The sequence below is a fragment of the Schistocerca cancellata genome, chromosome 3, assembly GCF_023864275.1.
Source record: "Schistocerca cancellata isolate TAMUIC-IGC-003103 chromosome 3, iqSchCanc2.1, whole genome shotgun sequence".
Lineage (NCBI taxonomy): Eukaryota > Metazoa > Arthropoda > Insecta > Orthoptera > Acrididae > Schistocerca > Schistocerca cancellata.
Genome location: NC_064628.1, coordinates 787,768,752 through 787,781,041, shown reverse-complemented (window position 1 = coordinate 787,781,041; position 12,290 = coordinate 787,768,752). Strand labels below are relative to the sequence as shown.

Below are 12,290 nucleotides of genomic sequence, written 5' to 3'. Positions count from 1 at the left end.
AGGGGTATTATGGTATGTACCAAGGCATACAGACCATTATTTTTCCTTTGCTCCATATGTTAATGAAATAGAACAGGAAACTGCTAATAATGATGGAACATACCCTCTCCAATATTGTGGGGTTTATGCAGATCATGCCTTAGATTTGGTGAAAATTGTTCAGTGTTCAATTCATTGTGACATTAAGTATCAAGATGCATATAAGGATGAATGAAACAAAGTGACATTTTCAGTTTACATTGCAAATTAATAACAGCAATCTCAGTACCTTGAAGGTGGGATTATGTTCTACAGCATGTGTGTTGTTGCTGCCACATATCTGCTTTTAAATTACCATACTCTCTCCCAGAGTTACCTATTTCATGGTAGTTCCTGTACTTAGCCACACCCTATAAATTGCCATTTTTGCAATGCTTTTGTGGCCTGTCATGTCTCTTTTCCCAATCTTATATTCAGAATATATCTTTCATTATGCAGTTGAGTTGTCATCCTCCTCCTCCTCCTCCTCCTCCTCATCATCATCATCATCATCATCATCATCATCATCATCTTGTACAGTTTTCCTCCACTGACAAGATCTGCAGAGAAAACAAGCCTCTCCATCTATACTAGCCTTCCCACCAGCTGACTCTGTTGCTTCTCTGGCCCAGTCTTCTTCTCTTTTCTCAGATGGTTTCTTTTACTCCTTTCAGCCACTTCTCTTTTGGCTTTCCCCTTGCTCTCCCACCCTCCATCTTCATGTTGTGCATCTCCCTAGACATCCTTGTCTCCTCCATTCTTTTCACGTGTATATAGCATTTTAATCTTCCGTCCTAAGTCTTTCTTTTAGAGTTTCCTGGTGTTATCTTGCTAACTCTTTAATTTATCAGTTTTTCCATTTTTGTTACTGCTCTCCGATGTCTCAAGAACTTCATCCGACTTGCTTGTGTGTTACTTTTTCCCTTGTCTTCATGACAGGTTTCTGCAGCATACAACAGCATTGGTATGTAATACATTTATTATTACCATGTCCCTTCCATGTAATGTTTATTATAGGTCTTCCAATTTTTTTTTGTGAACACCAGCTGACACAGCTTTGCATTAAACATATAAGCTGCATTCTTGGACAACTTCTTTCCAAACATCCTATCCTTGTTCCCCTATGCTATCAAATTATCAGCAACACAACATTGCTGTCATCCTATCTCCAATCTCTCTTGCCATTTTTATCTTTACATCATTCACCACCACTGTCAAAAGTAATGGAGATAGTGCACTTCTTAGTTCAAGACTGTTTCTCTTGTCTGCCATCCTCTTCTCTCTTCCCACTCTTAACACAACTTACATTTCCATGGTGCAGTCCTTTTTAACCCCAGTTGACTGTTGATTGTAATTAAACTTTATGACATGATAACAGTGTGTAAGTTAGGAATTCAAACCCAGTCATCTGCCTTTCTTGAGTTGTTTTACTTACTCAACTAAAGTGCCTCACATCTAGAATCAAGCACTTTAATCTGCAGGGATTTTACAAGCAAATACGTGTTTCAGGTGAATGCAATGGCATTGGCTGTCGGATTCCCAACTTCAGTGACAACAGACAGTTTTCTCGAAGAGTATTATTCTTCATTCCGTGTGCAGAAGAGAGACTTCTTTCTAAATGTTCAGTTTGGAATTGAGTTCTTGTTGTCAAAACAGATGGAACTTCTGGTATCACCATCTGAGGAACAAAGGTATGTATCAGCAAGGCTATCTCATTGGAATTGGTTCCAATTTTTTGAACATGTATGTGTTGAGCTTCATAAAACATTCATAGCAGCCAGAGCCTGTTTAAGCTAGTGTGAAGCCCATAGCACTGATCAACTGTAGGACCTCTATTCAGCAATATGCACAAATTTTTTAGACATATTGTTTTATTTCCATATAAAATGGAAAGGTAGCATCTCATAAAATTCTATTTCAATAATCTACGTATGAACAGATGCTATCCGAATTGATTTTTGGATCACAAGTAGCATTACTCAGCAAGATAAAATGACCCAGCACTTGTTAGCTCCATTCACATAGCAATGAAAAATCACTTCATAAAGCCAAAATAAAATTTTTGTTCCACATTCTACTTTGGTTGTATGTACATTGAAACAGAACGACTATAGTGCTCTTACAATTTTTTCTCTAAGTGGAAATAGTAAGGTGAGTATTATTCCAAAACTTTTTTGCAATCATTTGAATTACTGCCAAGAGAAGTGATAGTGTCACGTCATCGCAGGCTCTGACTAGAGTAAACTGTCTCAAAATTGATTATGAATTGCTACAGCTCACATTAAAAGTAAAATATGTCTCTTTAACTTTGAATTTCTACGTAGGACAGTATTTGTGGATGCGCACAATAGTTCTGTGGCACCCAGTGGCATACTGATTATGAAAGCCTAATCTGTGTTGTGCTTAGTGGTGCAACATTCAGCAAGAGAGAATGAGAGTGCTATGGTATCTGAATTGGTTAAACTTTACAGCATGACTGGAAACTTCACAGAAGTTTATTGAAGCATGAAAAGCAAACATATTTCAGAGGCACACTGTTCCAGAACTCAAGATTAGTGAGAACAACTTTTCAAACAATGGAAAATCCAGGATGGAATGTAACAATATTATGAAAAGGAAAGTGGCTACTCACCATATAGCAGAGATGCTGTTACAGACAGGCACAACAAAAAGACTGTCACAAATAAAGCTTTCAGGCATTAAGGCCTTCGTCAATAGACATAGACATAGACGCGTGTGCACACACACACACACACACACACACACACACACACACACACACACAAAACTGCATGTGCGTGCGAATGCAACTCACACACATGACTGCAGTCTCAGGCAACTGAAAAGACACTGTGAGCAGCAGCACCATTGCATGATGGGAGTGGCAACTGGTTGGGGGTAAGGAAGAGGTTGGGGCAGGGAGGGGGAGGGATAAAATGGTGGGGGTGACAGACAGTGAAGTCCTGCAGGTTACACGAGGGGCAGGGGAGAGGTGGGTACGGGGAGTGGGGGGAGGTAGTGGAAAAGGAGAGAAGTAAAAAGACTGGATGTAATGGTGGAATGACCGTTATGTAGTGCTGAAGTGGGAACAAGGAAGGGGCTGGATGAGTGGGGACAGTGACTAATGAAGGTTGAGGCCAGGAGAAGTACGGGAACGTAGGATGTATTGCAGCGAAGGTTCCCACGTGCACAGTTCGGAAAAGCTGGTGTTGGTGGGAAGGATTAATATGGCACAGGCTGTGAAACTTCATTGAAATGAAGGATGTCATGTTTAGCAGCGTGTTCAGCAACAGGGTGGTCCACTTATTTCTTGGCCCCAGTTTTTTGGTGGCATTCCTGCAGACAGACAGCTTATTGGTTGTCATGCCCAAATGGAATGCAGCACAGCAGTTGCAGCTTAGCTTGTAGGTCACATGACTGGTTTCACAGGTAGCCCTGCCTTTGTTGGCATACGTCATGTTCATGACCGAACTGGAGTAGGTGGTGGTGGGAGGATTTATGGGGCATCTATTACAGGGATACGAGCCTTGAGGTAAGAGGTTGAGAGTGGGAAATGTGTAAGGATGGACGAGTATGTTGTGTAGGTTTGGTGGACAGTGGAATACCACTGTGTGTGTGTGGGGGGGGGGGGGGGGGGGGGGGCAGGACAGTGGACAGGACATTTCACATTTCAGGACATGACGAAAAGTAGTCGAAATCCTGACGGAGAATGTAATTTAATTGCTCCAGTCCTGGATTGTACTGAGTTAAAAGGGGAATGGTCCTCTATGGCCGGATGGTGGAACTTTGGGAGGTGGTGGGAGGCTGGAAAGATAAGGCACAGGAGATTTGTTTTTGTACAAGGTTGGGAGGATAATTATGGTGTGTTAAGAATTCAGTGAGACCTTCAGTATATTTAGAGCGGGAACACTCATCACTGCAGATGCAATGACCACAGGTGGCTAGTCTGTACGGAAGGATCTTCTTGCTATGGAATAGGTGGCAGCTGTCAAAATGGAGGTATTGCTGGTGGTTGTAGGTTTGGTATGGGCAACAGTACTGACGTAGCCATCTTTCAGGTGGAGGTCAACATCTAGGAAGGTGGCCTATTGGATTGAGTAGGACCAGGTGAAGCAAATGGGAGAAAAGTTGTTGAGGTTCTGGAGGAATGTGGGCAGGGTGTCCTCACCCTCGATCCAGATCGCAAAGATGTCATCAATGAATCAAAACCAGGTGAGGGGTTTAGGATTCTAGCTGATTAGGAAGGATTCCTCTAGATGGCCCATGAATAGGTTGACACAGGATGATGCCATGTGGGTGCACATAGCCATAGCTTGGATTTGTTTGTAGGTACTGCCTTCAAAGGAGAAATAGTTGTGCATGAGAATATAGATGGTCATGCCAAGTAGGAAGGAGCTTGTTGGTTTGTAAGCCATTGGGCATTGGGAAAGGTAGTGTTCAATAGCGATAAGGGTATGGGCATTAGGAATGTTAGTGTAAAATGAGGTGGCAACAGTAGTGACTAGCAGGGCACCGTGTGGTAAAGGGACAGGAACTGTCGAGAGTCGATGGAGGAAATGGTTGGTATCTTTTATGTAGGAGGGTAGGTTCCGGGTAATAGGTTGAAGGTGTTGGTTGGTCTATGACAGCAGAGATTCTCTCAGTGGGGGCACCGTAACCGGCCATGATGGGGCGTCCTGGGTGGTTAGGTTTATGGACTTTAGGAAGCATGTAGAGTGTAGTGGTGTGACGAGTGGTAGGGGTGAGTAGAGAGATGGACTCCAGGGAGAGGTTATGGGATGGGCCTAAGGATTTGAGTAGCGATAGGAGATCCTGCTGGATTTCTGGAATGGGGTCAATGTGGTAAGGTTGGTGGTGGAAGTATCTGAAAGCTGGTGTAGTCCTTCTGCCAGGTAATCATTGTGGTTCAAAAACAACAGTGGTGGAGCCTTTGTCCGCACGTAGGATTATAAGGTCTGGATCAGTTTTTAGATGGTGGACTGCAATTCTTTCTGTGGGTGTAAGGTTACTTTGCATGTTGGGGGATTTGGGGAATGATGGTGAGGCAAGGTCTGAGGTTAAGAAATTCTGGAAAGTTAAGAAGGAGTCATTTTGGGAGTAGTGGGAGTGTATCACGGTTGGATGGAGGAGTGAACTGAGTTAGGCAGGGTTCAATATGGGTCTCTGGTTGAGCCTGATTGGTAGGGTTGGTGGCAAAAAAGTGTTTCCACTGTAGGGACCGGGAGAAGGAGAGAAGGCCTTTAACAAGTCCTACATAATTGAATTTGGGAGTGGGCAAAAGGTGAGGACTTTGGAAAGAACTGATATTTCTGTGGGGCTAAGGCGTCTAGAGGAAAGCTTCATGACTGCGTTACACGTCTATATCAGTTCTGGATTCTGTGTGGGGTTGTTGGTGCAGCATCTTATGTCCCATATTACTCCCACCGATATAATTAATCATATACTTTCCAGTTAATCACTTTCTCTGCTTCAATCTCCAATATTTTCGCGAGCTGTTTCCCGCACCTTTCCAGTGCCTCGTGATCTTATGTCCCATTGTATGAACCCCTCCACACCCCACACTCTTTCTCCCCAGTTTGCTCCTACTAATTCCACCTCATTCAGTCACATCGGACATCTCCCTTCTTCACACTTATTCACCCTTAGACCTGCTACCCACAGTAATATATATGATATGTCTGCCTGTGTCTGTATATGTGCGTTTGGATATGTGTGTGTGTGTGGGAATGTATACCTGTCCTTTTTTCCGCTAAGGTAAGTCTTTCCACTCCCGGGATTGGAATGACTCCTTAAACTCTCCCTTAAAACTCACATCCTTTCGTCTTTCCCTCTCCTTCCCTCTTTCCTGATGAAGAAACCTTGGGTTGCGAAAGCTTGTAATTTGTGTGTGTGTTGTTTCTATCAGCATACCAACGCTTTCGTTTGGTAAGTTACAGCATCTTTGTTTTTAGATATTTTTTTCCCCACGTGGAATGTTTCCCCCTATTATATACATGTGTGTGTGTGTGTGTGTGTGTGTGTGTGTGTGTGTGTGTGTTCACTATTGTTGACTTCCTCAGACTTCATCTTGTTTCCCCCTTTTGTATCCTTGAGTTTTCACATGTATTTGGGTGTATTTTTCCATCGCCATGGATCATTACACCTTCCATGTGCGTCAATACAAAAAAGTTTCTTTGTCCATACCCTGATCCCAGTCCCTCATACTGTTCCTGCACTGTTGCTTGGCTCATGGAATCCCGCCCAAATTACCCATCTCTGGGTGCCACCCCTCCTTCCACAATTATCGCCACCTGTTTAGATTCTGCCAAATCTTATTCCTCACCAACATAGTCCTACAAAACCATATCAACAAAGTCCAACCTCCTTACAGTGGCTTCTGTCCATCCACAAAATTCTCCTGCTATGCAATCCCAAACTCCTGGAACGCATAACACACATTGAAACTCTTGCCCTGCAGGAACTTGAGCAACATGCAGTATGCCACCTCAAAAAGCTCTCCATCCTGCTCACTTCCTACTCCTGCCCTGTCCACCACCTCTACAACAACCTCCAAATCTCCCCCACGTCCCCTCATAGCTGACAAACCCTGTCATGCAGACACTAACCCCACCCTCCAAAACTCCCTCTCACCACCACACACAGTCCAGAACCTAAACAGGCCTGTAACACAGTCATGAACCTTTTCTCTAGAAGCCTTAGCCCCACAGAAATATCAGTCCTTTCCAAAGGCTTCACCTTTTGCCCCACTCCCAAATCAAGTCATATAGGACTTCTTAAAGACCATCTCTCCTTCTCTCGGTTCCTACAGTGGAAACACTTTTTTGAGACCCATATTGAACCCTGCCCAACTCAGTTCACTCCTCCATCCAACCGTGACACACTCCCACTGCCCCCAAAATGACCCCTTTTTAACTTTCCGGAATTTCTTAACCTCAGACCTTGCCTCACCATCATTCCCCAAATCCCCCAACATGCAAAATAGCCTTACACCCACAGAAAGAACTGCAGTCCACCATCTAAAGACTGATCCTGACCGTATAATCCTACGTGCGGACAAAGGCTCCACCACTGTTGTTTTTGAACCGCAAGGATTACCTGGCAGAAGGACTCCACCAGCTTTCAGGTACTTTCACCACCAACCTTACCACATTGACCCCATTCCAGAAATCCAGCAGGATCTCCTATCACTACTCAAATCCTTAGGCCCATCCCAGAACCTCCCCTTGGAGTCCATCTCTCTACTCACCCTTACCACTCGTCACACTACTACTCTCTACATGCTTCCTAAAGTCCATAAACCTAACCACCCAGGACGCCCCATCATGGCCGGTTACGGTGCCCCCACTGAGAGAATCTCTGCTGTCATAGACCAACCAACACCTTCAACCTATTACCCGGAACCTACCCTCCTACATAAAAGATACCAACCATTCCCTCCACGGACTCTCGACAGTTCCTGTCCCTTTACCACACGGTGCCCTGCCAGTCACTACTGATGCCACCTCCTTTTACACTGACATTCCTAATGCCCATACCCTTACAGCTATTGAATACTACCTTTCCCAATGCCCAATGGCTTCCAAACCAACAAGCTCCTTCCTACTTGGCATGACCATCTATATTCTCATGCACAATTATTTCTCCTTTGAAGGCAGTACCTACAAACAAATCCAAGCTATGGCTATGTGCACCCACATGGCATCATCCTGTGTCAACCTGTTCATGGGCCATCTAGAGGAATCCTTCCTAATCAGCTAGAATCCTAAACCCCTCACCTGGTTTTGATTCATTGATGACATCTTTGCAATCTGGATCGAGGGTGAGGACACCCTACCCACATTTCTCCAGAACCTCAACAACTTTTCTCTCATTTGCTTCACCTGGTCCTACTCAGTCCGAGAGGCCACCGTCTTAGATTTTGACCTCCACCTCAAAAATGACTACATCAGTACTTCAGTGCATAACAAATCTACTAAACACCAGCAATACATCCACTTCAACAGCTGCCACCCGGTCCGTACCAAGAAGTTCCTTCCATACAGCCTAGCCACCTGTGGTCATCACATCTGCAGTGACGAGTGTTCCCTCTCGAAATATACTGAAGGTCTCACTGAATTCTTAACACACCATAATTATCCTCCCAACCTAGTACAAAAGCAAGTCACCCGTGCCTTATCTTTCTGGTCTTCCCCCCCTCCCACAGTGATATTCTGCCAACCACCGAACCTACATCCCTACGCAACTCCCACTCCCAACCCCTTATCTCATGGCTCATACCCCTGTAATAGATCTAGATGCAAGACCCGTCCCATACATCCTCCTACCACCACATACTCCGGTCCGGTCATGAACACTCCTAGCCAATCAAAGGCAGGACTATCTGTGAAACCAGTCGTGTGATCTACAAACCAAGCTAAGCTGCAACCACTGTGCTGCATTCAATGTGGGCATGACAACCAATAAGCTGTCTGTCCACATGAATGCCACCAAGTGGACCACCCTGTTGCTGAACATGCTTCAAACATGACACCCTTCATTTCAGTGACTGATTCACTGTGCCATATTGATCCTTCCCACCAACACCAGTTTTTCTGAATTGCCCTGGTGGATACTTTCTCTGCAATACATCCTATGTTCCCGTAACCCCCCTCCCCTCAACCTTCATTAGTTACTGTCCTCATCCATCCAGCCTCTTACTTGTTCCCATTCCAGCACTACGCTGTCATCATTCCACCATCATACTCAAGTCTTTTTACTTCTCTCCTTTTCCACTACTTCCCCCTCCCCCAATTGCTGCTGCCCTCCGTCTAACCTGCAGTGCTTCAGTTTCTGCCACCCCCACCACATACTAGCCATTGCCCTTCCCACACCAGATTCCTCCTTACCCACACCCAATCACCACTCCGATCATGCACTGGTGCTGCTGCTTGTAGTGTGGTTTCATTTGCCTGTGACTGCAGTCTTTGTGTGAGTTGGATTTGTGCGTGCATGTGTGTGTATGTGTGTGTGTGTGTGTGTGTGTCTACATCTATTGTTGACGAAGGCCTTAATGGCGAAAGCTTTATTTGTGACAGTCTTTTTGTTATGGGTATCTGCAACTCAGCATCTCTGCTATATGGTGAGTAGCAACTTTCCTTTTCATAATATTGAGAACAACTTTTATCTGTTTCACTGAGCATCCTGCATTGTTTGTTTCAAAGGCAAATCAACAAACGATTTTTAGGTGAGCTTTGTTAAGAATTTAACACATGCAGTTTCTGTTGGTAGTATCGTGGCACTCGTTTGCAATATGTTACAGCATGCTATAGGAAATAGAACACACAAATATAACTGTTGCGCCAGTTTGTAATATGTGTTTTAACCAACAAGTTTACGTCACATTACCGAAAAGCAGAAGTGTCGAGTTGTGGATAGGAGCATACAAAAGAAAGAAGACTTGCTAACTTTCAGAGTTATCCATTGATGAGCTAGAGTAAAATAAAAGACAGACACACACACACACACACACACACACACACACACACACACACACACATACATGCATGTACACACAGTCACACAGCTTGGACGGAGACGGCCAGTTCCTGGCTAGGAATGTGAAAGGGAGAGGTGGCAGATATAAGGGCTGGCAAGATTGTTGAGGCTGGTGGGAAGTTTCACACACTGAAGGCAACATGAATTGGGAGGGGCTTACAGGACAGATGAAGCAAAAACTGTTGGGTTGAGGGTGCAGGGACAGTGGGTTACCTGAGATTGAGGCCAGGACGATTATGTCACTCTCATCTGTGCAACTCGGAGAACTTGTTGTGGAGGGAACTCTCCATATGGCGTGGGTTGTAAAGCAGTCATTCAAATTAAGCATGTTCTGCTCAGCTGCATGGTGTGCCACCAAGTGGTCAACTTTGTTCTTGAGAACAGCTTGTCAGTAGCCATTCGTCTTGGTGGACAGCTTATTGGTGGTAATCCCATAGTAAAATGCTGTGTAGTGTTTGCAGCGGAGTTGACATGTGAGATTGCTGCTTTCACAGGTGGACTGGTCTCTGAGGGGATACAATAAGCTTGTGCAGGCCTGGAATAAGAGGTGCTTCTGGAGTAGGAGGTTCTGAATCATTAAAAAATGACAGATTTTAGATGAACGAGTACTTCCATTCATACAATTTTGATATTCCTCTGACATTTTTAATGGTATTATTCATGATTTACTTCCAAAAACCAATGTACAAATGTTCGCTTGAAATGACAGCATAACAAAATAAATTAAAATGCGTCTTTGGTAACAACTTAATAAAATGTTTTTTTAAATTTATTTCTCTGTTCCTGGTTTTATTTGAATGATATACTTTTATTGTTTCAGGTGGCTTGAAATCATGGCATCTTCAGCTGACGTTACATATATACCCACGGAAAACAAAATTGTTATCCCCCAACGACGCCTTATGGAACCTTATTTCAGTGCAGCTTATCCAAAGTAAGAATAGATTTGCTAAAGATGCATTAAAATAATCATGATTGTGATGACATAAACATGATCGTAATAATGTGCCTTTTGTAATAATGTGCCTTGAAAGGGGTGAATGGTAAAGCTCATGACAAGCAGGTTGTTTGTGCTTTCCATAGTGATAAACATAGTTGACAGGTATCAAACATAATTGCCAGGGCATACTTTAGGTAATACTCCATGTCTGTAGTAGTCAGAGATTAATTTATTGTTATCTGCAGGACCTGAAAATTCAAGTAAAGTATATGCGAAAATCATAGAAGCAATTTTCTGTTTACTACTTATCATTAATTATATATTGTTAACTGGATGAATCTCTTTCGGTTGTTTTCAACTTCCTATATCGTTCCATTTTCTTGCTTTTTATTGCTCCCCCTCTCTTGTGGTGCACACGCATTTTTTGCTTAGCGTGCACGTGCATTCTTTGCTTAGCATACTGCTGCAGGGAAATGAAAGAAATAATAAAATGAGATGATGATTGTGACTGAATGGGGTATGGGACCATTACAGCATATAAACAAAATTGTGATATATAAATGAAAAGGGACACTAATGACAATTCTTAAGTGGAATTGGTGATGAAGAGGACTCTAACAAATGGAATGTGCAATTTGGTTATGCAGTTATTGACCATGTGGGTCTATATGTCAAAAATCATACAGTCAGGAATCAAACCACACAGTAAAATTCCAATGCAGGATTTGCTCTCTGCTGTTAATTGTGCATTGTGCTCACCTGCCTTGCATTGCAATGTGGGAAGTCTGGTAGTAAGCAACAACTTTCCAATGATTTGCAGGACCAAATGAAATACACCAGTAGCACAATTTACCATTCTGTTGATTCATCCATACTCAAGTTTCCTGTTTACTTTGGAATTCCACCTGTAGCAGTGAGGAATGGCAGTCTGCAATAAGTGAGTTATGCACATTATTGTGGACGCTCATGTGCAGACCAACTGCAGAAAATCACACAGCTTTATGAATGGTGAGAACAAAGTACTGCCTTTTACTAAAGAGATCATAGCATGAATTCGTGAACATAATACGTCATTTCACAAAGTCAGCTGGTAGAATTTCAGTACAGTGGTGTAGCCAGATCCTTGCATTATGGTCCTGTTGTTACATTCTCTTCCCTATGATGAGCACTGATGGTAGCCCCTCCTGCTGAAGCTTTGCAGTTGCTGAATGGGTCTTCAGTTTCCTTGGACCCGTCATTGATCTGCACCTCTGGACTGTTGTGCTTCATATAGAGGACATGGGTGACGCATCTGCGCTTTTTGTCTTGTTGATGAGTGGTCCTTGTTCTTGACTTCATATGTGATGACCTACAGGCAAAGAAGGATACAATATGGCTCAAAGTGGCTTTTCCAATAGCCCCACTTTCTGCACTGGTGCAATTAACCACAAGATTAGATAAGCTACATATAAAAGATTATACATAGAAATAACATAGGAAAAGGGAAGAAGTTGTTACATACATTAAGACAGAGCATAACTTCAAAAACATTGAGACAAGTAGATTTTATAGTGATCAGCACATAGAAGTTTATGCTTGTGAATTAGTGCTGAAAAATAGTTCACTTTTAATTGTAACTGTATGTAGATCCCCACTGGAAATTTTGAACTATTTATGAGGAATCTGGATTCTGTTCAGTGTTATTTGTTGGACAGCAGCAAGCAGTTAATACTCTGTGGTGATTTCAGTGTAGATTTTTTTAAAGGATTCTGATAGGAAAGCTGATCTGGAAACCTTATTTGGATCCTAAAATTTGGTA

The 12,290-nt window shown here is 43.1% G+C and overlaps 1 protein-coding gene across 1 annotated transcript in view; it reads left to right on the top strand.

Annotated features, from left to right (window-relative positions):
* LOC126175840 (endothelin-converting enzyme homolog) overlaps positions 1-12,290 on the top strand; it is a 625,659-nt gene that overhangs the window by 556,716 nt on the left and 56,653 nt on the right. Inside the window, exons 11-12 of the mRNA XM_049922841.1 lie at positions 1,528-1,709; positions 10,373-10,486. Of these exons, the coding sequence (XP_049778798.1) occupies positions 1,528-1,709; positions 10,373-10,486 (296 nt within the window). The remainder of the gene's footprint in view (positions 1-1,527; positions 1,710-10,372; positions 10,487-12,290) is intronic.